The sequence below is a fragment of the Perognathus longimembris genome, chromosome 23 (genome assembly GCF_023159225.1).
Source record: "Perognathus longimembris pacificus isolate PPM17 chromosome 23, ASM2315922v1, whole genome shotgun sequence".
In the NCBI taxonomy this organism is placed as follows: domain Eukaryota; kingdom Metazoa; phylum Chordata; class Mammalia; order Rodentia; family Heteromyidae; genus Perognathus; species Perognathus longimembris.
Window position 1 is genome coordinate 12,368,473 of NC_063183.1, and position 26,902 is coordinate 12,395,374.

General features: G+C 41.5%; 1 protein-coding gene across 1 annotated transcript; it reads right to left on the bottom strand.

Moving 5' to 3' along the window:
- Positions 1-337: 337 nt before the first annotated feature.
- Positions 338-26,902, bottom strand: C23H16orf72 (chromosome 23 C16orf72 homolog). The gene is made up of 4 exons (XM_048333285.1): positions 26,282-26,902; positions 25,672-25,752; positions 15,667-15,942; positions 338-2,669 (listed from the first exon to the last, which is right to left on the bottom strand). Exons 1-4 carry the CDS (start codon positions 26,505-26,507, stop codon positions 2,425-2,427), a joined length of 828 nt encoding a protein of 275 aa, XP_048189242.1. The 5' UTR covers positions 26,508-26,902; the 3' UTR covers positions 338-2,424.

A 26,902-nucleotide genomic window follows, 5' to 3' on the forward strand; every position in this document is an offset into this window, starting at 1 on the left:
AGCAGGGGCTACATAGCGAAACCCTGTCTCAAAAAGGAAAAAAAGGCTGAAAAGTAAATGTTATTTTTTCAAAGTACCAAACAATTGTGCAATTTTCACAATTTGTTTTGCATTTAAACAGGCACAAAGAAATTCTTCCCCAAATTTTTCAACTACACTGTCAAAACTAAAATTCTCCCAAGATTAGAAATCATTTCCCTTTGTGACTAGGACGCCTTCGGGGCTGTTCTGTGCAGGGAACACCAGCAAGTGGGGTCAGAGACCAGAGGGAAGTGGGCAATTAATTGGGTGACAAGAAGCACTTGGTATGAATGCAGTGGAAAAAAGTAACGGATGCTAAAGTTTTTAAAAAGTTTAATGGAGCCAACAGGCATATAAACTGTGTTCTGGCAGACATTAAGACCTGCTTTCTCTTACCAAAGAAAATGGCACATGTTTTATCAAAATTTGACAACTGAGAGTAAAGGGTAGTACTAAGATTAAGCGTCAGAGCACCAACTTAAACAAAACGACCAAAAATATTGTTATTCAACTTGGAAAGAAGAAAGAGAATCAAGATGTGGGGGATTATGTCACAACCCTTCAGAACTGGAGCTCTGGCCTCTTGGGTGGGGTGGGGGAGAACCTCACACTGCCCAACCCCAAATCCAGACTCTAAATGGGGAAAAAAAAAAAAAGACAAAAAAGCAAAGATAACTCAAAATGTCTTTCTGAGTATATTCCAAAGGGAAACTTGAAAATATTCATAATACATAGGCTTGTCCGTTTCAGGTAAAATGACAGATTGCTATAATTCTTCCTGCTATTTTACTCAAACAACAACAAAAAAAATGATCCACTTTCGAAAAAAAAAATGTGGAATACCTAACTTTCATTCCTAGTTTGAGTCTGAGTTTCACTGTTTTAAATAAGGGCTATATCTAATAATGAATACAGAACTTCAATTCACACCACATTTCTAACATTCCACTCACATCCCACCCAATCAATAATGGTTAACTTAGCAGTTTCTTCATAGAAAGGTATTATTAGATGGCTGAAAAAATTGCTAACTTTTAACAAAGTGCTGTAATTACTTGAAAAACCCTTACACTGATTTGCATTGGTCTTTAAATAAGAAAAGGAAGTAACTGATACTGGACTAAGTCTGCAAGGAAACATTTTTCACTGTCCTAACTTGATATATAATAGGAATAAATTACAGTACCTGGCAGGCTGACATCAGTTCTTCATCTAAAAAAGACTATCATTCAAGTCAAGATAGTAAAAGTGAAGATGAAGCATGCTCTAAAACGTTGTAGCTACAAGAGGTCTTACATTTACCCAAAGAGGACTCTAATGAGAACTTTCATTGAGATCTACCTAACGTCTAGAGAACCTTCATGCGATTCCATCTTTTCCAGAATGAGATTCCAAACTGTACTTCTGAGGATAGGAGGGACAAGGTAGAGTAAGTTGTGATCACATTAGTAGTTGGTAAAACAGAGCTCTGTCGTCTTTCACCCACTACAATGGAAACTGAACACAGTGGGGAATCTATGAAAACTCAAAACAGGACATGAAAGATTAGCAAGCCCCACTATCCCTATCCCTCTCCCTCGAGCCAACACTGAACCAAAAAGGAAGCCCACTTCGAATGCAGTCTAGACAGTTTCCACTTATCCTAAGGAAAGTATCCCACACAGGAAGTAGTACTTGTCTGAAAACTTGAGTATTTAAAGCCTATAGGGTTAATCTGGGGCAGTTTAATAATATTGCTATTTTTAGAGCACTAAGACACACAAAGTGAATCCAATAGTTCTGTGTATTGATTCAGTATTATTAATTGCATGACCATCATAGCACCTCTTTACATCACACAATTACCAGAATTAGAAACTGCTTGGAAAAAAAAAAAACAACTATTAACAGGTGCATGGTACAGTGCCATGTGCAAAAATGGAAGCCTGTGGATTTGACGAGGAAACCAAATCATGTTTTTAGACAATTAAAGGAACCTCGCAATACTGTTGAAACAAAATAACACAGCACGAAATGGACCCAAAAAAAATGAGAAAAGGTAAATTTAAAAAAAAGCATTCTATAACCAAATAAACATCTGATATTTCCTTTCCCTTTGAGAATAAATACAGTTAAGGTCACTTTTAGCCTTGGAACGGATATGTTTGCCTATGATGATCTTGCTAATGACTATACAATATCTGATGTCCTCTGCTAGGGTTATAGTTTTGAGAGAAAGCCATAGTTACAAGAGGCATCTACTGTAAATAACCTAGAACTTCCTTTTATGGCAACCACTATAGAATTCACTTGTCTTAAACAGTGAACAAGGGAAGATGGCCTCATGTTTCCTTTGCAATAATAGTATATGTTGAGGATCAAGTGGCTCTCAAGCAGCATGGTGGGTGTGAAAATGTTTGCGGTTTAGATCATTCTGTTGCGTTTATGGGTTGGTGAGTCTGTAATGACATCGCCACACTGGGCTGAGGTACGCTTTCTAGTTCCACCATTGTCCAAGTGGAGTGCCATTTCTTCTGATATGAAAGTGTTCAAATCGACATCATGGAGTCCATTTCTCCTTCGACTAGCATTCGATCCACTGCTTACATGTGTAGGAGAGCCTGGGGTACTCGAACGCACGCTTATACTAGCCATTGCACCACTAAGACCTAGGAAGAAGAAAAGAGGTTTTAGAGTTGCTCAATTATTTGACCCTTATGAAAGCAACCCACTTCATTTTCTTTCATGTTGTCAGTGTCAACGATGTCTGCCAGTTATCTCGGTAAAGGGTTACCAGTGAGCAGTTACATTTTGTTCTGGAAGAACTTAACATCTAGCTTTGGCAATACTATCAATACATATAATACTGATAGCAGTTACAGAAAGCCTATCATGATGTGTCAAGGACTGTACAAATCCATCATGAAATTCTCCCTATTCTGTTATTTCAGGGATTCTCTATATGACTTACAGATGAGGACAAGAGGTGCTGCTTCCAGTCACCATTTCATGACCACTAGATCATGACCATTTCATTTCACAATCTGTGGATCATGTTTACATGTAGCATAAATAAACAGGGGAGGCAAGAAGTCATTACCAGACCTGAGTGGTCCAACAAGCCACCTAGGTAAGGTGCCCATGCTGCCAAGTTGGAAATGTCAGGAAATTGAGCAACAAGCTCTAGACAAACCAGACGACATCATCACTCACAGTTGTGGCCAATATCTGATTGATAACCTTAGAATTCCGAAGTCTTTATTGTCTCTAATCCTTTAGAAAGAAGAGTTAATGGGGTAAGGGATCCTGCTTTGCTTTCAACAGGCCCATTACTCACTGTGTAACACTCATTCCTTAGAATCTTAATCAGTTAAGGAGCAAACTTACATACCAGCCCTAAATCATCAAGATCAAACCTTGTGCAAGGAAAGAGTCATATCAGGTCAGACCACACAGACCATAATAGTGTTGAAGAAGGCTAACTTGGCCAGTGGACTGTACCTTATGACTTTCTCACTGGATTACTCCAACTTCATCTAGAACCTTTGCTACTGACTAAATTTATAATGACTAATCCATGTTTCAAGAATAAGACTTGTAACTTATATTTTAATAAAAGCTTAGTGATTTTAGTAGGAGCCCATCTGCTCTAATTTTGAACTCTATATATGTGATTTCAATTTAAACATTAAACTGAGAAAAAAAAATCTCTGGCCGGGCACTGGTGGTTCATAAATGTAATCCTAGCTACTTACTCAAGAGGCTGAGATCTGAGGCCCATGGTTCAAAGTAAGCCCAGGCAAGAAAAAAGTCCGCAAAGTTCTTATTTCCAATTAACCAACAAAAAGCCAGAAGAACTGGGGACATGGCTTAAGTGGTAGAGCACTAGCCTTTTGCACAGTGAGGCTTAGGGACAACACCCAGGCCCTGAGTTCACACACACACACACACACACACACACACACACACACACACCCTCTGCCCCCTACACCTCACCAAATCCCCACTTCACATGATTCTCACTCTAAAATATTCTGGGCAATGATCCCACCTATAGCCCCAACCAACTTCCATGCTGCCCTAATGCCTTCTTCCCACTCTCCTTTCTGCACTCACCAGCCAGTCCCCCTCTGGCCTCCCCTAAGATGCATCCCCTTCCCACTGATGATCTCAGGAAATCACATTCCTCCACTACCTACCTCTCAACCTTTCAAAGACCACCACCCACTTTTTAAAGAGATAAAGATACTAACATTTGGAGGGCTGCCCCCCCCCAGCCAAATTAAGTAGCCCTTCCTTTCTGCTTCACCCTAAAACTTAATTGTTCAGTGTCACTATTAGTAACTGGCAGCTCTTTTCAACTCAAGCCAGTACCTGAGGCCTGCAGGCGCCTCCAGCACATTCCCTAAGGAAATTCCTGTTTCTTCTAACCTGCCGCCCCCACTTTTTCCCCAGCCACTTGTTGGCTCTTCTCTCCTGACTCAAACTTCCCACTCCTTCCTGTTCTCCTACCTGCCAGCTGCTTCCCCAGCAGCCTGTGGGTTTCCTTTCAGCCTACCAGACAGGTGTCACCAGGGTGAGCTGTCCCACCTCTTAGCTGTGCCTGTGGGCAGCAGTGTTTTCCAAATCTGGACCACAGAAACAACCTCCTTCCCAGGCTCAAAGGCCCACACATTATTTCTGACTGCTTCTTCAAAGCACATCTTCAAAGAGGAGCTCTACTTCCTCATCCCCAACCCACAAGCTTAACTTTAAAAAAATAAAAAAGGAAATTCCAGCCAACACACACACGTAAAATGGGTTAGAAAATCATCTCTCCTTCCTCTAAGCAATCTTTTCATCTCTAGTAAATGGATTAACACAGTAACATTGAATGCTGCAAAAGAATGTTCTAAAATCCTATCCCACAATTTGAAATCCACTGAAATAAAGGCTCAGCTAGCTGCTGACTTCAACAAATAAGAAAATAAATTCAAGCTGCTGCCTGCTCACTAAACTAAAATCAGTCTGTCAATCAACCAAATGCCACACTTAACTACTCAAATTGTTGGCTTTTTTAGTTCTATATGTAGACTGTGAAATTCTTGGGGATAGAGCTGTCTGTTCCTTTCTCCTAATCCCAAAACATACTACTACTAGATGGTATCCAATATTTTCATACAGCCTTTTTATTATTTGCTCCATAATGCAAAAGATTCTAAGGTGACTAGATTACAACATTTGTGAACTTGGCAATAAACTGGGCAACCTCTGTAAATACAGTCAGGATCCCTTTTATCATCTGAAACTACACAAAGAACTCAACAAACACCACCCATTGTTAATTGTGAGTCCCTAGGGTCCCATGGCAATAAACAAACACAAAAGCCTCATAAAACATTATATCAGAAATGGACTATACTCACTTCAAGCAAATGTTTCTTACTGTTTCAACTTCTCCATTAAAAAGATACATTAAACATCATTTGGCCAATATGAAAAATGCCATTAGTCTGGGAAAATCTTTTTTTCTCTAATGGGATTGTGACTTAAATAGGGTTTAACAACAAGTTAAATCATAACCTATTTTCAGTAGTGAAAATCTTTTCCAAGTATGACTCACTAATATTCCCCCAAAAGTTTTTACAAGTATCAAAAAAAAACAAAAAAAATTAAGATTAACAACCAAAAATATATGCATTTTAAACAGCCCAAATTTTATTTTATAAATCAATAACAACTACTGGAAGTTGTTTTAGAAAACCTTATTAGCTAAGCCACATGAACATAATCAGGCCTTTACAAATACAAAAAAAATCTAAACATCATGCTTCAGAACTAAAAATTTTTTAAAAACTAAGTTGTACGTCCTGAGGGCATACAACTTAATTTCTACCAAAAACACACTTTTCAAAGGGGCTATGTGAATATCAATTGACAAAAGCAAGCAAAACAGGTACCATTAGACAGAAAAGTCTCAATTGCTTAATACAAGATAAAACTCATCAGTCTTAAAGGTTTTATATTCATTTAAAATGATTAGTGCAGGAATAGGAAAAAGATTATGATTTAATCATACTTCGAAAACTTTCAATGGAGCTAAAACAAACTTAACAGCCCAGATTATAGGAAACCAAGTTACATGGCAATTATTAAAAAGTAGCACAGCTCTTATTGCAATACCAAGTTCATGCTTAGGGTAATAAAATGCTGTTTGCAGAGTCAATTACACGTAATTCATTCCCTAGCACACAGATCACAGAGGCAGAGAAAAAGTGAATGCCCACCCAATCAATCTCACTGCCTTGGTCCAGCAGTAGTGACCAAAAGGACTTCCGCGCTGTGAAAAGTGAACAGGCACTGGGGCCCCACCAGCATAGGTTCAGGACCCACCACAGACTGTTCCACACATTCCCAGAGGAAGGAATGGGATCTGAAATCCCCAAAGCTGGAACAAAGTGGGTACCACCCTGCCTGGGAGCCCTAAACTGGCATTTTAATTCCTTTGGATGAAATGTACTCACTATTCAAATGTGCACACAATAGTTCTGAGGGCAGACAAGCACTGTGGTGTGGACGTAGTGTTTTACATGTGCAGGGAGCTCAAGCTTAAAAACAACTGTACCAGGAAGACCGTGGTAATGTGAAGTAGATACCACTCCCCACCCCAAGCTGTGCAGTGAAATACTGAATTTTTATTGAAGTAAAGCACACTAAATAAATCAAAACCAATTACAAAGATACATGTATCACACCAAGAAAACATTTTCAGTTAATGCTGACAGCCCAAAATGCTTTCCATTTTTCAAAGACAGTTTTTAAAGCCATGGGGGAAAAATGCTCATGTTAAAATGAAAAAGGCAAAATACAGTACCATATATGCAATATGATCTCAACTATGAATTTTAATATTTATACATTAAAAAAAGAAAATGCACCAAACATTGAACTGCATTATCGCTACATAGTAGGATCACAAGATACTGAATTTTTTTATTTTTGGAAATTTTCAAATTTTCCAAGAATTTAAGAAAATTAGTGAGCATATTAAATATTAAACTCAATAACTACTAAAATTAAGTGCTAGGTAATAAGTAAACTGGCTTTGAGACATGGCCTCCTTGTTCACTGCAATGAAAAAAAAGGGGGGGCAACAAAAATGTTACTACATGTTCAAGACAACTCTATTAACTGATGTTGAATGCTAAAGTTCTACTTCTGACAACTTCTCCTAAACAAAAAAAAAAAATCCCAACTTTTACTACTACTACCTAATTGCCTTGATTTGTTCTCATTGTCAGAGGCTAGTTTAAGAAAGGGAATTAATTGATTTAGAAGTTCCAGCCTTCAGAGGGAACTTAAGACTCTGCAATACAATAATCAATTGTAGCAATTACAAGATTGCTCTGGTGCATATCTGCATATCTTCAATCTTAATTTCTAAATAAGCTTTTCAGAGATACACTTCAATGTAAATAACAGTTGTTACTTCAAAAAGTTCAGACAGCAATACCCAACTTGCATTACCATACTAGTTTGCCACTGGTAACTGCTAGAAGTTTCTCCTACACTTGATACTATCTTTTGAACCCCTGCCTGTGTTCATTGTCAAAATATATTTCTAAACATTTAGCTACAGGATTGAGAGGGATGGGTGAGTGGCAGGGAGGATGAGAGAACCAAACACAGAGTTCTTTCATGTTATCAAGTAACTGTGAATTTCACACTGGGAAGGGCTGGTTCTCACAAATATGGTTCTTGTCCATTATCACTCTGAGACACACACACACACACACACACACACACACACACACACACAGAGAGAGAGAGAGAAATGCATTACAAAAACACTTGTACTCAAAAGAAAAAGAGCTGGCTAATTTAGCTAAAATCACAACTAGCTAAAAATCACTGCTTTCCACAAACTCTAATCTAGCAAACTGCCTTACATGTTTATGATAAATTGTTTTTTACTTCACTGAATCCAAATCCAAATAATCCCATTTTTCTAACAGAGCTCCACACCCACTTTCTCCAGATCCAACAATCTGTCAAGCAACTTAATGACTTTAAGAAAATAAAGCCCATAGGGATGTTAGATGAGATGGGGGAAAGGCTAGAAATGGAGTTTTTAAGGTAGGTATTAAAAACACACTGATTCAAAGCTATCCCGGGCAGGAAAGTCCTTAAGACTCTCATCTACAATTAACCCCCAGAAAACCAGAAGTGGTGCTGTGGCTCAAAGTATGTATGTACAGCGCTGGCCTTGAGCAATAAAGCCCAGGCCCTAAGTTCAAGCCCCAGGACTGACCAAAAAAAAAAAGGAAGAAAAAGAAAACCACTGGGCCTGCAGATCAAACACTTCACAGTGTCTAAAAGAATCCTAATAGGTCAGAAACCAGTATTCATCTTCATTATAGTCACCTTCCCATCCCTCCAACAAAGAGTGTTTTGTGGGCTGGGAATGTAGCTTAGCCGTAGAGTGTTCGCCTAGCAAGCATGAAGCCCTGGGTTCAATTCCTCAGCACCACATACTCAGAAAAAGCCAGAAGTGGCATTGTGGCTCGAGGTGGAGTGCTAACCTGGAGCAAAAAGAAGCCAGGGACAGTGCTCAGGCCCTGAGTCCCAAGACCCAGGACTGGCGGGGAAAAAAAGTGTTTCATGTTATCTGTAATTAGGTAGTGATGGACTATAGGAAGGACTACAGAATGGTCAGAGACAAAAATGCCACACTTCTGCAGGACTTAATTAGCATAAATCAGAAAACCTAACACCAAGCTCAATGTTCAATGAGCAATACCTCAGTTTTCGTTACAGAAAAGTTGCAGTCCTATTCTAACTCACAAACTCCTTTTGTTAAATAAAAACCAAACGGGCTGGGGATATGGCCTAGTGGCAAGAGTGCTCGCCTTGTATACATGAGGCCCTGGGTTCAATTCCCCAGCACCACATATACAGAAAATGGCCAGAAGTGGCGCTGTGGCTCAAGTGGCAGAGTGCTAGCCTTGAGTAAGAAGAAGCCAGGGACAGTGCTCAAGCCCTGAGTCCAAGCTCCAGGACTGGCCAAAAAAAACCAAAGTTTTCCTGGATTCATGTATAACTTCAGTGGTAGAGCTTTAAGCTGTAAGTTCTAACCTCTGCAGCAAACACAAAAAAGGTAGCACTTGCCCTCAGGAAATCTGAGACCAGAAGATTGCTGCTGGAGCACAAGAATTTTGAGATTCATCTGAACAACACAGCAAAATTCCATTTAGAGAGAGAGAGAATATAAAAAAATTAACACCTATCTGTTATCTTGCTTTTTTTGTTCGAGAGATTCTCAGGTGTCACAGTAAAGACTAGATTAGATGCCTGTGTCTCAAGTCCCTCTCAGCACATATGCTAGCAAAAGCACTGGCCCAGGGTCTTATTAATTTGCTTTCAACATGAGAAACTTAAAATTGAGAAGATACTTTCTTGTTATTTATTCTTTTCTGAGAAAATGTCAAAGTTAAAATGCCAAAGTCAGCTATGTTTCCCACCAGTACCTAATGGTGACATCAGACCCAGCCTATTGCTGGCCTTTGTGTGAAATGAGACATCATTTCAAAGTTTAAAACTCCAGCTTACTGACGTTGATTCCAAGTACTGTAGTAAAATAAAACTCTAGCTTACTGATGTTGATTCCAGGTACTATAGTCAAGATTGTCAGTCACCCTGGAAATGAAAAGCAAGTATCTGATTTTCTTGTGTCTGTACTGGGGCTTAATGCAAGGCCTGATACTTTCAAGTGAGGTTTCACGTTAGGGGAAAAGACATCCTAAAACTAAAAAAGAATGCACTGTGGAGCCAATCAGATATGAACTAACCCTGCCAAATGAACCTCTCTTCAAAAAATAGTAATAATCTAGGTACGTATGAGCATTAAATAAGAATCTCATTGGCACAGTATGGATACAAAGTACACACTGAAAAATTAGTTCCAGGTTTACTCTAAGGGTCAGCATGTTTCCAGTTGTTCCAATTTAAGATCTGATTTTTGCATCCCTAGATTCCCACGCAGGTTCCATCCTCTAGTCATCTGAGGACTGTAATCCTCAACTCTTTCCAGAAGGTGTCACAGACTACTGTGCTAAACTCACTCACTTCTCCAACCTATTTGTTACCTCTGTCATCATTTCAAACTACAACTGTACCAGACTTAACCAAGGAGCCCACTCTAACACAGCCCCAATCAACAGAAGGAACTGCCTGGGGATAAACTAAGGCCTAATTCAGGAAGAGCTTTAGAAATGAATGAGAGAATTGAGTGTCAATTTTACAATGTGAACTTATAGCATGCCTCACTAGCAGAGTTCAAACTCCACTAGGAAGTGGGGAAGGGAAAACTAGTTGGTCATAGTGGCAAACATTTGAAATCCCAGCACTTAGTAAGCTAACTCAAGCAGGAAGATTGCAAGTTTGAGTCCACTCTGGCACACATAGCAGATTCTGCCTCAAAAAAAAAAAAAAAGAATGGTAAGAAAGGAAAAGCAGCATCACGGAAGCACTGTAGCATCAGTCTTAAGAGTGAAAAGGTGGGAAGACTTGTATAAGACCACATCACTCAAAGGGTTATTAACACAGTATGGCTGGAATTTCTGACATGAGTTCAAGAGCAGACCATACTACCTTGCAATGTTAAGACTTCCCCTGTAGGCCACAGGAAAACATTAAGCAGGAATGTGACAAGTGAAAAAAGATAGCTACAGTGATCTCAGGAGAGACTGGTGCTCAAGAGCAGAAAGATCAGCCCAAGCTTATGTCTATAATCCCTAGCTAGTTCTAGCTACTTGGCAGACAGATCTAAAAGATAAATGTTCAAAGCCAACCTATGAAGAAAAGATCTTGGGATTCCATTTCCAAAACAAGCAGCAAAAAAAGCAGGGCCTGCAGGCATGCCTCATGTGGTGGCCTAAAAAATAAGTACAAGGCCTGAGAGTTCAAATCCAGGTACTAGTAAAAAGGAAAAAAGAACACATTACCACATTTAGGATTTCAAATCAAACTATGTATCTCTGGAGGAAAAAAGGAAGCTTTCTGCTGGCTGATCTATTCCTGGCAGATTACAGATCCCTGAATAAATTACAGGAGATGATTTGTGCTAGCTATCATTGGAACAGAAGAGTTGAGTGTGAATGTCATTTGAAGATAAATGGCTACAGAATACACTGGGAGATGTGTTTATTCTACAAGACAATGGTGTAAGACAATGCGAGATATCCATGCTTCAAAGACCGGGTAAATCTAAATAGTTACAAATCCGGCCCCTTGAAGGACCTTGGAGGAAGGTGGTAGCTATTGCTAGAATCCTGAGACCCAAGCAAAAGAAAAGGAGAGGCTCTTGAAGAGAAAATTGTCTACAAGAATCATTATCAGAAATACAGGCAGAGAACCAAAATAATCTAGGGGGACTTTTTAGTCTACTTGAAATCTGTTTAGGCAGAAATGAGTTAATAATTCAGCTCTCAGTAAATTCTCAGTGCTATTTTAAGAGGATTAACAAAGAAAAGACAAAAAAAATCAACTCAGTACGAACTTTAGAAAATTAGCCACAAGTTCTAGATGTGAAGGAAAAAAAAAGTACTTTACACTCTGCTAATCATTAAAGTTGTTTTGACTGAACCTGTTTAATAACCATTAACTGATATGCTTTTGATTGAAACTGTGTACCTCCTCTCTATTGCTAAAGTAGGCTAGCCCAGCTTGATGAGGGTTATCTAACAGGAGATCTTATTTATTGCTATACCCTGTATACATGAATTGTTCTGCAAATACCTCAAGTCTTTTTCTCCAAATAAAGGACAATTTTTGGTATCTATGGTATTTGGTGTAGATATTGGTGGTGGTGGTGTTTGGAAACTGCTGAAGAATACTCAAGGGGAAAAAGGACCTCCATAAAGAGATAAAAGGAGTAGTGAAGTGTGCTTTGATTATGAACAAGTCAGTCTGCCTGATATTCTTTTCCCATGTCCCTGTTTTGTAGAAACCTGAAATGTAGACTTTTCCTCAAATGGAAAGCTCTAAGAAACTTTAGTTCTTCCTAATATTTCAAATCTGACTAAGCAAATTATATGCAAAACTGAATTCTGACACAGAATCTACCCTAATTAAGATGTTTCCTTAAGTAAGGTTCTAGTGGCTCACACTTCTAACCCTAGCTACTTGGGAGGCTAGCATGGTAGCTGGGAGGTCTGCATGGACAGAAATGTTTACAAGGGAAGTGGCACTGTAGCTCAAGTGGTAGAGTACTAGCCTTAGGCTAAAGAGCTCAGGGACATCACCAAGGCCCAGAGTTCAAGTCCCATGACCAACAAAAAAAAAAGGAAAAGTAATGTTTACAAGACTACTCCTCAACCCATGGCTGAGTCCAGTGTGTATACCTATCCCAAGCTAAGCAGAAAGCTGAGAATGGGAGGGTAGGAGTTCCAGGCCAGGCAGTAAAATACCCAAGACTCCATTCTCCATGGAGGGAAACTAAATTCAGTGACACACATCTGTGATCCCAGCAAGGACAGGAAACCTAAAGGCAGATCATCACAACTCATGTCTAGGAGGGACCTACCCTCAAAATAACTAGCAAAAAACAGGAGGAAGCATGCATAACTCAGCATTCTTGTACCATCCTAAGTAAAAGTGCTTGCTGTCAAGCATGCATGAAGACAGAGATTCAATCCTCAGGATCTCAAAAAAAAAAAAAAAAAGCTTCCAAATACATTTTAAAAGACCACCTTAGAGGGAAAGACTGGAATAGAACAAGGGAAGGGGTGACATCGTCCAAAAAGAAACGTATTCTTGCCAGGCGCTGGTGGCTCACATCTATATACTCTGAGCTACTCAGGAAGCTGAGATCTATCTGAGCATCCTGGGTTCAAAGCCAGCCAGCCTGAGCAGGAACATGTGAGATTCCTATTTTTAAAAACCAGATTTGGTACCTTGACTCAAAAGTGACATGACAGAGCTAACCTTGAGCAAAAATAGCTCAGGGACAACAACCAGGCCCCAAGTTCAAGCCCTACAACTGACCAAAAAAAAGAAATGTACCTAACCTGTAACTTCTCTGTACATTACTTTTGTAATAACAAGGAAAAAAAAATTTAAAGACCACTTTAACAGTTTTCATTTCAAATTTACTAACTATATGACAAATCAAATCATAAGGATACCAGGTAAAGATAATTGTAAATCTATGTTACTAGTTAAGGCCTTCTTCCTTCAAATCCTTCAAAACTTTTCCTTTAAATACTCAGATCTAGCTTTCTCAACACACTGACATTCTTGCAAATCTCTAAATCCATAAAATTTGGTATACTGTTTGCTTTTTCAAGATGCGGTTACTTAACTAATAAAATAAGAACTAGAAATATGAACCTGATGTCTCCAATGTATAGCTAGCTACTTTACCAATTAATTACAACCAAAACTACTTTTCTACCCCATTTTATATTCAGACTTCTTGTTTTGTTTTTTTCGGTGACAGGAATCGAATCCAGTGCTTCATGCATGCTTGGCAAGCACCCTACCACTGAGCCACATCCTCAATCCTATCTCGGCTTTTTAAAACCCTCACCTCATAACTGCGCTAAGTAAGGACCTAGCAGGCACAAGGCATTAGTTCCACTCCCAGCACTGACACACAATAGTTTAAAAAAAAATCATTATTTAAACTGAGTGTACTGGTGCTCATCAGTAATCCTAGCACTTGTGGTGCAGAGGGGGTACAATTTCTAATTCCAGGCCGGTCTGGTCCACATAGTGAGACCCTGTTTCCAAAAAGGAAGGGGCCTAGCTCAAGTGGTAAAGCACTTGTCTAGCAAGTACAAGACCCTGAGTTCAACCACCAGTGCCCCACCAAAGAGAGGAAAAAAAAAAAAAATCACCTCACAATTTATGCTAAATTTAAATTGTAAGCCTCTTCTACAACTATTGTGTCACAGGTTGAACAGATTCAATTTGAGAAAATGTAACAGGAGTCAAGAGCAGTCTTTTTTTAAGGAGGAGAAAATGTAACAGGAGTCAGGAGCAGTCTTTTTTTAAGGAGATAGCGTGCCCTTACGCATGCATTAAGATTTTACAGCAGGCCAAGGTATGGGTCAGCAAGTCTGCCTAGCAGGACCCCAGTGTCACAAATTTTACAGGGGTTGGAGGTGTGGCTCAGCTGAAAGATCGCTAGTCAATAAGCAAGTGTCAGGTACCAAGTTTGAGTCCCAGTTTCAGACCCAAAGGAAAAGATGAAAAGACTACACAGAGAAACTACGCATGGCTTGTTTCTCAAAGCAGTCTTTGACAGAATACTAGTATGGAATGAAACATAAATGCATCTAATGAAAACTCAAAGGGGTAAGGAAACCCACTACATCACTAAAATTAACCTGACCAACTATGTATCTTTCGAAGCCCAAGATGAAATATATGAAACCCTAGTTCAGTAGGAACAGATCAAGCTCATTCGTTCCCAGTTCAAAAGTTCTGAATGGCTTTACCATTCTACTATTTGGAAATAGTGTACAGGACTTAGCACTGAATCTATACAACAGGGGATTCTTGCAATGTTTTAACTTGTCTTTAAAGGGGGGGGGGGGGGCTGGGATGTAGCTCAGTGGCAAAGCGCTTGCCTAGCAAGTGCAACGTCCTGGGTTTGATCCCCAATACCAAAAAAGAAAAGACAAAAAACAAAACAAACAAAAAAAAAAACAAACCCTTGCTATTAGGGAAAAACACTTTCCCAACTCCATACCCTGATTAGTTACAGGGTTGGGGGGTGGGGGGGAATGACACAATGTTTGTAGACTACAGGCATTAAAAGTTGGATCACACATATCCCACTATTTTTATTACCGGGCAAATTTTCAGATGACCTATTCTATGGCCCAGAAGGCTTTTAACAGGATTCATAGCCTGCCTCACTAGCAGTTGCCTCTACCTGCTCATCATCTGTTGGATTTAATCTATTGTTTTCATCATTTCATTGTTTCACCTTTTCCATTTTGCTACTGTTTTGGGGTTTTCTGATATATTATCATAGAGATATTAACGGTCTCAGTTCTATAAGGAACTCTGTAGTAGAGAGCAGAAAGAACAGACATATGACTGAGGGCATTCCCCAGACTTCTCCAGTAACACTGAAGCCTCTGAGCCAACAATGCCCTCTGATGTTGGGTCTGGACATGGAGAGGTGCAGTTGCACCTCTACACAATCCTTCAGTCCTCTCTCTCGCTTGGGTCATCAACTCTAGCCCTCCATAGCACACTGGGTAAGAAAAGATGTTAAGGCAGTTCCCATGAGGACTACCTCAACAATTATTTCCTGTGCTTGATGTCATAGACCAGCTCTCCAAAAAATGTAATTCTTAAGACCCAAGTACTTCCTCTTTGACTCAGAGAAGAATATGTACAACACATAGTAGTGTAATGCATTGAATTTTAGTCAATGTTGCAGAAAGATTAACGAGGTCAAATTAACTTCTTAAAAACTTTTTTTAAAGACTGGCTGACAGTCAAAAATTGCCCCTAAATCCTTAACCTATATTCTACTAAACATTTCTAGAGCAAGTGTTTACTTAATAGACAGAAACAGCTGATATATCTAGACCTAACCCTAAACATAAAAAAGGGTCCACAGGCACATCTTAACCATTTTTCCAAAGAAATATGTTTAAACGGCTTTACCATGCAGGGCTATGGCTTCCCGGAAGGGTTGCAAATCAGTCTCTACAGATGAGCTAGTTTCCGTTGAAGTAGCTCGGTTAGGGGACACTACAGTCAGTCTTGGGGGAGCTCTAGAGTTTCGTGGTGGAGGAACCTTTCCACACAGGAAGCTGATCAAATCTTCTCTACGAATAGTTCTTCTGCGTTTTTTAACCCAAGCCAACACATCCTTATTGCGTCGCTGATAGCCAATCTGAATTCCAATATCAAAACTTCGCTGATGGGTATCCACGCTTTCTATTAGGAAAAAAAAAAAAGGAAAGATACATGACAATCATTACAGCCACATTACAATTCCTCCTAAAAAAAACTAGTTCATAAATTAACCAAAATGAATTACTACCATGCCTGTGAGTGATCTAGGATTTTGAAACGTATCTCCTTGGAAATGTTACACTGAATCTTTACAGGAGTGTTTGTGTTATATGTGTGTTGATATTGGGGGCTTGAACTCATTGGCTTTTTCATCCAAGGCTGATGCGCTATCACTTGAGCCATACTTCTACTTGCAGCTTTTTGCTGGGTAATTAGGAAATAAAGAGTCTCACAGACTTTGCTGCCCAGGCTATCCCTGAACTTTAATCCTTCTTTTTGGCCAGTCCTGGGGCTTGGACTCAGGGCCTGAGCACTGTCCCTGGCTTCTTTTTTGCTCAAGGCTAGCACTCTGCCACTTGAGCCACAGTGCCACTTCTGGCTTTTTCTGTCTATGTGGTGCTGAGGAATCGAATCCAGGGCTTCACGTGTGCTAGGCAAGCAGTCTACTGCTAGGCCACCTTTCCAGCCCCAAACCTTAATCCTAAAATCTCAGCCTCCTGAGTAGTTAGGATTATAGGCATTAGCCACCAGCACCAGGCTCACACATTTAACCTTAATGGCTTAAATTTGAAGTCCACAAATCACAAAGTCCTAGAGCTTACCTAGTTTTTTAAAAATTAAACAAAAGCAACTGGGAACTGGTGGCTCACACCAGTAATCCCAGCTACTAAGGAAGCTGAAACCTGAGGATCAGGTTGAATGCCAGATGGGGCAAAAAAGTCCCCATAAGACTTTTATCTCCAATTAACCACTCAAAAACCAGAAGTGGAGTTGAGACTCAAGCAGTAGATCATTCGCCTAGGGCACAAAAAGGCTTGGGAACAGCACCCAGGCCCTGAGTTCAAGACCCACAACCTGAGTTCAAGACCCACAATAAAAAAAAAATTCAATTAACTTAGAAATACAGGGATTATAACAACAGTATATCAACCAAGTTCTAGGGTGCTTATGATTATTTCATGAGAAAAGAGGGGAAGTAATACAGTACACCTTGAGACAGGTTCTGTTCCCTTTACTACAAATGAGGAGACCAAGGTAGGGAGGGGGCTCCTTAACCATTCAATACACACTACTTCAAAAGAGTGAATTCTTATGAATGCGAGCTAGAAGCATCAATCACATCACTGAACAGATGTCTAAATATTGCATGCAACTCAAGCCATCCACACTCATCTGAATTTACCAAGTCATTCTGGAGATGCAGTCCTACCAAAAGGCTCAGCACCAAAAATAGAAATACACAGGCTGCAGTAAACATTTTGGAAAAACCAATGTCAACTATGTAACACACAAAAAAGATTTCATTGTGCTTCTAATTCCTAATAGCTCTTTTTAAACTTTAATCTTCAAAAATGCTCCTTTCCATTAATTGATGCTTGCTTTGTGTCTGAAGAAATGAGAAACCATATACATGATTGACATAGTGACCAGGCTCTTGTTTTGCTAGTAAAATGCTATAGAAGTCATTTTCCCCCTTGAGACAGGGTCTTGCTATGTAACTTTGCCTTAAAATTCTGCTCTGGACCCCATGTGATTACTGTATATGACTTTGGTACACTGGATATAAGAAATGTATTATCTTATTATGTGACTGTACCCCCTCTGTACATCACCTTGTCAATAAAATTTAATTAAAAATAACATATATTTGTGCAATAAAAAAGAGCTTGGTGGGCTGGGAATACGGCCTAGTGGCAAGAGCGCTTGCCTCGTATACATGAAGCCCTGGGTTCGATTCCCTAGCACCACATTATATAGAAAAAGGCCAGAAGTGGCGCTGTGGCTCAAGTGGTAGAGTGCTAGCCTTGAGCAAAAAGAAGCCAAGGACAGCACTCAGGCCCTGAGCTCAAGGCCCAGGACTGGCAAAAAAAAAAAAAAAAAAAAAGAGCTTGGTAGGATTTCCCTTACTAAATAAAAGCCTTCTGATATTCTAACACACACAAAATAAAATAAGTTAAATTAAATTAAATTCTGCTCTGGACTTCAGGAATGCACTGAACCTGGGAGCTCAGAAAAATGAGCCACACTCTTCAGTAAGTTTACTCATTGAAAAACATACTTGAAAGTTTAAGTCACTGAAACTTATTTTTAGTCATCTGCTGTGCTAGCAGAACATCACCAGTGTTTATAAAGACACCCAGAAAGTTGATGCCTTATCCTTGGACCTTCTGTAAAAGCAACGAGATATATCTATTACTATTCCTAACTTTAATTCTATGTATGCTATGTGTAAAATAGACTAAAAAGAAAAGCCAACAGTCACACAATGAATAAAGACCTATGTCCCAGAAAGAAAGACAAAAACATCAGAGAATCTCACACTGTCTGAATCTGTTAGTGAAAAAGGACTAAGATCTAATCTAGCTCAGAGGTAGCTCAGCCTGTACCAATCTCAAGGTTCAATCCTCAGAGGAAAATAAGTGCAGCTGTACAAGACCTTCTCCTTAACACATGCTCAGTCTTTATTGTAAAAGATTCCAAAGAGAGAATGAGAAATGCTCACAGGAGTAGGTCTTTTCTCTCTCTCAAAACAAAATGTCACTCACATCTCACTTAAAACCATTACAACTTTGAGAAGATTAATCTAATTTTGTAGATATAAGGAGCTCAATCAAGCTGGGTGCAGGTGGTTGATGCCTGTAATTTTGCCTAATCAGAAGGTTGAGCTCTAGATAATCACAGTTCAAAGCCAGCCCAGGAAGAAAAAGTCTACTGAGATTCCATCTCCACAATAGCCAGCAAAAAGCAGGACTGAAAGTGTGGCTGAATCAAGAGTTAAGAGTGACAGCTGGGGCTGGGGATATAGCCTAGTGGCAAGAGTGCCTGCCTCGGATACACGAGGCCCTAGGTTCGATTCCCCAGCACCACATATACAGAAAACGGCCAGAAGCGGCGCTGTGGCTCAAGTGGCGGAGTGCTAGCCTTGAGCGGGAAGAAGCCAGGGACAGTGCTCAGGCCCGGAGTCCAAGGCCCAGGACTGGCCAAAAAAAAAAAAAAAAAAAAGAGTGACAGCTGGGCAAGTCAGCTAAGCAAGCATCCAACACTGATTTCAAGCCCCAGTATCACCAGGAAGAAAAGAAAGTAGCTCAAGGGTAAGGTCATGTGGTAGCACATGCCTGAATCCCAGCACTCCTGAGTCTGAGCAGACAATTTACAAGCCAGCCTGGCTCAAAAAAAAGCCAAGAGGGAAGTCATTTCTCCAGTGTCTCACAATCTGAATAATGACCAAGTCACCATGACAGTCAGTATCTGATTTCTCATTTCCTCATAACAGAACAGGAATGAACTCCATTTTAAAGGGAAACACTCTACTTTCTCTTCAAGCAAAGACATATAGGAAATCCAACCTTAGAAAGGTAGATAAACCTAAGATGACCTGGAAATTTCTATGCAGAACTTCAATGATTCTAAAAGAGCTAAAATTATTTAAGAGAAATCAAGTTATCTCTCAAGCCTATCCTATCCTCATGGACCCACACAGAGGATAAAACCCAAAATGTGCAAACCTAGAAGTAATTAAATTTCTACAAACCAGCCCTATCTAAATGTCGTACTCCAGCTCACAACTAGAGAAATTTGTTTCCAAATTACAGAAGAAATTTTATATTTTTCTAAAAGAACTAGAGGGCAGTAGTAGGCCTAGAATTGCAAAAGCAGGACAGGAAAAATTAAGTAGATGTGGAAACATAAATGTAGCAAGTCAGAGCTAAAAAGACAAGTTGATATAAAACTTGAGAAACGGAGGGGGACCTGACTATTTTTAAAAAAGAAAACAAAAAAATGGTAAGCTATTTACAGGTGACTCATGCCTATAATCCTACACAACAAGCTGAGATCTGAGAATTGGGTTTCACGGCCAACCTGGGCAGGGTAAGTCTGTGAGACTCTTGCCTCCAATTAATCACTGAAAAAGCTGCAAGTAGCAATGTGGCTCAAGTGGTAGAGTGCTAGCAATGACCAAAAGCAGCTCAGGGACAGCCCAGGCCAAGAGTTCAAACCCAGGATCATTGGGGGGGGAGGGGGATGAGGACACAAAGGCACCAATGGCTCAAGCTTGTAATCCTAGCTACTGAAGAGGCTGAGATCTGAGGATCAAGGTTCAAAGCCAGCTCACACAGGAAAGTCTTCATGAGACACTTATCTCCAATTAACCACTCAAAAACAAGAAATGGAGCTGTGGCTCAAAGTGGTAGAGAGCTAGGCTTGAGCAAAAGAGCTCAGGGACAAAGCCCAGACCCTGAGTTCAAGCCCCACAACCAACCCTCGATTCCCACTCCCCAAAAAAGCTAGTAATACTGGAAGAAAGTGACAGCCAAGTTTTGAGTTGTTTTGAATGAAGGCACAATTTCTCTATCTGCAATGGTCTATGCCCTCATCGTAGATTTGAACCTAGAAAACTCAATTTTCGCTCATGGTTCCAAAGACTTTTTAAAAAAAGCGTCAACCTCTTTAACAAATTATGCCACTAACCAATCATTCTGATCAAGTCTCAATATAGATCCAAGTAAGAGTTTCATTTTAAAAAAATTTTAAGAATTTTATAGGCATTTACTAACTAAAAGGAACAAGAGAAAAGCAGCACATACAACATTTAAGACCTTTGGGTACATGCCTTTTGCACTGAGCTCATAAGTTGGTTAGGCACCATTAACAGTATATTCTCTCATTTCACCACTCAAATTAACCGAATTTCAGTACTTCGGGGGATAGAAAACCTCAAGCTGATGCCAATGCATTCGAAATAAGAGTTGTAACATTAAAGACATAGTTTTAAAGCCCTCCTCATACCTTGGGCCAACTAGAAAAGACTGCATGTTTACATCTTAGGAAAAGATATTTATTAAAGAAGTTGCAACCAACAAAGCTTATTCTAGCACACAAAAAAACAAGAGTTATTTCCCTTCCTATTAAGCACTGCCAACTTTGGGAAAACACTGGAGAAAGCTGAACACTAATAGTACACCATCAACACCTGTGCACTCCCTACATGCAAGGCACAAAACTAAGAGCTTGTACTGTAATTTGTGAGCACTTAGGCCCATTCAGTTAAGAAAATCAGGGAGCACAATGGAGAAATACCTGCAGAACCACACGGCAAACAAGAACCAGAGCCAAGGATCTGAGTTCAATCTGACAGCAGATCCCCAAGATTTCCCATAGTGAAGCTTCAGTACTGCTAGGGCAAGACACCTGGGGGCACATGCTGCTTAAGGACACCCAGAATCATGTTTTCTTTTTTTTTTCTTTTTGCCAGTCCAGGGCCTTGAACTCAAGGCCTGAGCACTAGCACTATCCCTGGCTTCTTTTTGCTCAAGGCTAGCACTCAGCCACTTGAGCCACAGCGCCACTTCTGGCCGTTTTCTATATATGTGGTTCTGGGGAAATCGAACCTAGGGCTTCATGTATACGAGGCAAGCACTCTTGCCATTAGGCCATATTCCCAGCCTCCCCAGAATCATCTTTTAATGAAAGTAGCATCAAAAGAAAGCTTTTCTATAGGTAGGTTTGGGTGGGTATGTAGGTAGACAACACAGAGGGCAGAGTGCTAAATAACCAATGCTTCAATTCAAATGCACATAAAAATGCAAAGGCAGGGCTGGAAGTACAGCTCAAGAAGAGCACCTGCCTAGCAAGTATAAAGCCCTGAATTCAAACTCCAGTTTAAAAAGTGCTAAGAAATGAGTGAGGAGTAAATCAGCAAGGAGCCCTAAGCAGTAAAAGGAATTTCAATTAGACAGAATACCTTCCAAATGAGGAACCAGGAGAGTCTGAAATCAGTCACTCCAGGAAATCAGAGTTGGATTTAAGCATCAAGCACTGTGCTAGGAGAGCAGCTCAGGGAAGAGGGCTTACCCAGCACCCAGGCCCCCCCAAAAAGTAAACTCAGACTTGACCCTACCTCCCAAGTAAAGCATCACTCCTGTCAAAGTTAAAATGGCCTCTAACTTTTCACTCCCTTTATTTAGTCGCAGCTATAAAAAACAACCTTCTGCTAGGGCCCCAACAATATTGAAGAAACATTCTTTTTTGGAATTATCAAATCAAGAACCAGCAATCAGCACCTCCTCCCCCTTTGCAGAAAAAGGAAGCCAAAGTTTGATCCTGCTGTGTAAAGGCCCATGCATTCCATTTACTGAACTCTGTCTGTCCTCATTGAGGTTACAAGATCAACTTAGGGGGGCTGGGAATATGGCCTAGTGGCAAGAGTGCTTGCCTCGTATACAAGAAGCCCTGGGTTCGATTCCAACAGCACCACATATATAGAAAATGACCAGAAGTGGTGCTGTGGCTCAAGTGGCAGAGTGCTAGCCTTGAGCAAAAAGTCAGGGACAGTGCTCAGGCCCTGAGTCCAAGGCCCAGGACTGGCAAAAATAAATAAATGACCAACTTAGATTCTCTAGCAGACATTCCAACCAAATCAACTGAACCTTCAAAAATCTATTGAAATTTTAGGAAGCCCAACCCTCTTACCTTTGCCCTCAATTCTTGACCTTCCTATGTGCTTATTTTACGAGTTATTAAGAAGATGGCATGAGTGTCTCCTCAGTTACAAAAGAAACCATTTTTAGCTTGCCAGATAAATCCAAATTACGTAAAATTCAGGAGTTAACTTAAAGGATACTCCAAGCCAATACTTTTGTAAAGTATTTAATGAGAACTGTGAAAATCTAATTTAAATTTACCACTATTAAGTGCTGCCATGGGCTTATGACAATACCTCACTCATTCTACTAGTTCTATTTAAGGGAGCCAATTACTCCTACAACTGTATGCCCATTTTCTAAAAAGTCCTAAAAAATACCAAAAGGTGAGAGGTTAAGTCAGGCACCAGTGGCTCACGCCTGTAATCCTAGCTACTCAGGAGGTTGAGATCTGAGGATTTCAGTTGGAAGCCAGGAAAAGTGGCAGGTAAGTCCATAAAACTCCCAAGTCACTGCCAAAAAAACCCAAAGTGGAGCTGTAGCACAAGTAGTAGAGCACTAGCCTTCAGCAAAATAGTTCAAGAAAAGCACCCATGCCCTAAGTTTAAGCCCTAGGACTAGCTAGCACCCACACATGCAGGCACCCACACTCATGTGCACGCAAACACACGGTAATCCACTTCAACTCTCAAAAACAAAATGTCTTTTTGTTTTGTGTGCACACAAACACACACAGTAATCCACTCTTTCCAACTCTCAAAAATAAGGTATCTTTTTGTTTGTTTTGTTTTTTGCCAATCCAGGGACTTGAATTCAGAGCCTAAGCACTGTCCCTGGCTTCTTTTTGCTCAAAATTAGCACTCTATCACTTGAGCCACAGCGCCACTTCCAGCTTTTTCTATATATATGGTGCTGAGGAATTGAACCCAGGGCTTCATGTATGCGAGGTGAGTACTCTACAGTCCAAAAATCTTAAAACTACCAAAATTCACAACACATTAAAAGAGTTCAGCATCCATTTCTGAGTACACCTTCTTCCTTAGTTAGCATTAAAGACAGGTTATAATCAACCAGTAACAATGGCCCCAAAACCAGAGGCCCAGCACATAGAAAACACTGAAAATGGCCTGCCTTTCCCTTCACACAAAAGCAAAAGGGTAAGCCATGGTACCACCAAATAACAGAATACTACTCTGTAATTAAAAAGCACTGGACTATTAGTGTGCCTGCAATATAAACTAAGTGAATCCATCTCAAAAACAGTATGCTAAGTCAAGGCCACCAATAGAAAACTGCAGACCATTTGGTCCTAAGGGTAAACTATACACAGAATATCTGCCATTGCCAGGGTGGGGGATAAGCATTTTTGTTTAACAATAGTACACACATCAAAATCAGTATTTACTTCTTTAACAAAAAGTCGATTTGAAAAAAAGAAGTCAACTTGGGCTGGGAATGTGGCTTAGCAGTAGAGTACTTGCCTCATATGCATGAAAGCCCTGGGTTCGATTCCTCAGCACCTCATAAAAAGAAAAGGCTCAAGTGGTGGTAGAGTCCTAACTTTGACCAAAAAGAAGCCAGAGACAGTGCTTAGGCCCTGAATTCAAGCCCCAGGACTGGCAAAAAAAAGTCAACTTTACATAAATTATAGTCTAAGAAACTTCAAAAACCGAACTTCTTAAATGTTCAAAATTCCCTTTTAGATGAAATCAAAGCCATTCCAGAGAATGCTGAAGACTCTCAAATACTGATGAATAAGCAATCTATTCATTAGTCAAAATAAGAGGCAAGCACTCTTGCCACTAGGCCATATCCCCAGCCTGTCAAAATAGAAGAAATTCCTCCAGGGATGAGGCTTAGCAGTAGAGTGCATGTTTAGCAGGCTTCCCAAGACTCCTTCCTCCACAAAAAAGAAAAAAGCAAGCAATTTAGCTACATAAAATCAAAGCTGGCCACTGAAATGCCACTTTTTAGTAGGGGTGGACAATTCCATATTTCCTAAAAATGCCAATCTTATTCACAAGTTTCTGTTAAAATTCTCAAATACCGTCCTCAAAAACCATCTACTCAGGAGCTTTCACAATAAAGAACATCCATCCTACAGAAAAGTGTCATCATTTGCAAATTCTTAGGTGAAAATAATCTGAGAACCAATATGTTCTATATCCTGTTTCAACCTATTTTGATATTTTTGAATCAAAACAAAATTCCATTACTGTTCTCATCTCAATGTCTGAAAGGAGAAAAAGGGTGTGGCTCAAGTGGTTAAAATGTTTTGTCTAGTCCCCCTCCCCAGACAACGTAAGTTTGAATGTATTTGACTTACTTACAATTTTATCAACAGTCAAACCTCAATCTTTTTCCTTAAAAACTTTGCCAAAAAGGGGGGGGGGGAGGGAGACTCCAAATCTTACCCTATCTGCAAGGCACAAAATCAAGTCCATTGTTACAAGAGAGTACAATGGCCAAGGCCAAGACTTCATGTCATCACAAAGGGGAAAGAAAATGAAGTCCAGAAAAGGCATCACCATAAAACACACACACACACACACACGCACACACACACCCCTAACATTTTCAAAACTCACTGCAGATTTCCTGCCAATAATGTAGAAGCAGATACCATGTAGTTTAAAAGGAAAATCACATGGCAAACTGCCAGGAAAGAGCAGCAGTACTGACAAGAGTATAATTCCAATTAGTGTGTGTTCAAGTCACTTCAATGCCATCAAAGTACCATGCTCTATGCCATCAAAGTACCATGCTCTAAGTGCCCCCCCCACCCTTGCCCGCGGCTTTCTTCTTGCCTGAGCCCAGTTCCAAAGAGACGACTGCTTCACTCACTCACACACACACACACCCCCACCACCCGTCAGCTTCTCTATCTGGGGATATTGACTTCTGGTGAGCCTGCTTAGTTAGGCCTGGCTGAGCGCAGAGGGGACTGGGGGCTGTCTTGGGCCCTGGGGGACAATCAGTGGTCTCTACACACTGGATGCTAACCTGATGTCCCCAGTCACCGCCACAAATCTTAGGGAGGTGGTAGAGGTTTCAAAATTGCACAGGGCTCATATCTCGTTGGACCATCACCAAGATTCTCACATTGCAAAGAAGGTACTCAAGGTTAACAAGAGGGGCAGAGAGGCAGAAAACCCCCTGCGACGGCCAGCAGTGTCCCCTTCCCCCAGTGGTCGCCTTGAGCGACAATGCAGCCCAAGGTTATCTTTACCTTTGTAGAGGTTGGTGACGGCCGTGGCTGCGTTTTGGAAGGGGACCCAGAGAGAAAGTCCTGGCTGTTGACATACACGATCTGGAAGGGAAAAAAAAAAAAAGGAGAAAGAGAAAAAGGGGGAGGATGGGATGGATAAAAACACGGAAAAGAGAAAGGGACACCGACACAGACACACACACACACAAGGACGAGAGGAGAGAAAGAAAAACAGAATGTTATTTGGGCGTCAATCACTCCAGAACGGCCATATTAGGTTTCGCCATTTTGTTCACGGGTTTCAGGATCCCAGAGGCAGCCGAAGGCCGGGAACAAGGCGAGGATGGGGGGGGCAACATTTGGAGAGAAAGAACACGGCATTGGGGGGCAGGTAAGGGGGGGAACCTGGCCATCCCCGGGACCGGAAAGCCTAGGGGAGGCGCCCCTCTCCCAGAGTCCCCACCCCGAGGCCGGCCCCGGGGCACAATAGGGCCGCCTCCTCCTCCTTCGCCATTTTGTGCCGGGGTTTCTCCCAGGGCCTCCCGGTCGGACCGACACCGGGGACCGTCAGGGATCCACCCCGGGGGCCGGGGCAGGGCAGGGCGTCGCCAAGATGGCGGCGAGGCCTCACCTTTGTAGAGCTGGGCCACGGCGGTGGCCGAGTTCTGGAAGAGGTGCCATAGCTTCTGCTGCTTGTGCTCGGGCTGCGCGGCGGCCGCCGCCTCCTCCTGCAGCTCGGGGGACAGCTGCTCGTCCTGCTCGGCCTCGGCCAGGCACTGCCGCTCCCACTTGGAGAACCAGTGCTCGGGCCCGTGCTCCTGGATCTCGGCCTCGCCCTCCTCCTTCCGCTCCTCCATCCCCCGCGGCCTCCCGCGGCCTCGCCGCCGCCGCCGCGTCTTCCTCAGGCGAGGCCCCCGCGGGAGCGTCGTCGTCGAGCGGCCCGGCGACGGGGCCCGGCGGCCAGCGGCAGCGACTCCTCCCACACCCCGACGGCCTACGACCCCGCCCCGCGTAGCCCCGCACGACCCCCGCCCGGGGCCGGCCCAACCCTCGGGGCCCCGCAGAAGGACGCCGCGGGCCGGAAGAACAACAACGCCGCCGCCGCCGCCCTGCGCGTCTCCCGCGGGAGCCCCGCTACCGCCCGCCCATGGCGCCGCGGCCTGCTTAAGGCCGCCGCCGCCGATGTCCGCCGAACCCTCCACGCAGCCCGGCCCGCGCCGCCGAGCCCACCCCGGAGACTGAGCAACGTCGT

What these genes read in the sequence shown, in the direction of transcription:
- C23H16orf72 (XM_048333285.1), bottom strand. Translation starts at nt 26,507, where the DNA reads ATGGAGGAGCGGAAGGAGGAGGGCGAGGCCGAGATCCAGGAGCACGGG. An exon ending in CGTCACCAACCTCTACAAAG is followed by an intron (nt 15,943 to 25,671) that starts GTAAAGATAACC and finishes TTTTCCTAATAG; the next exon opens with AAAGCGTGGATACCCATCAG. An exon ending in GGAAGCCATAGCCCTGCATG is followed by an intron (nt 2,670 to 15,666) that starts GTAAAGCCGTTT and finishes TCTTCTTCCTAG; the next exon opens with GTCTTAGTGGTGCAATGGCT.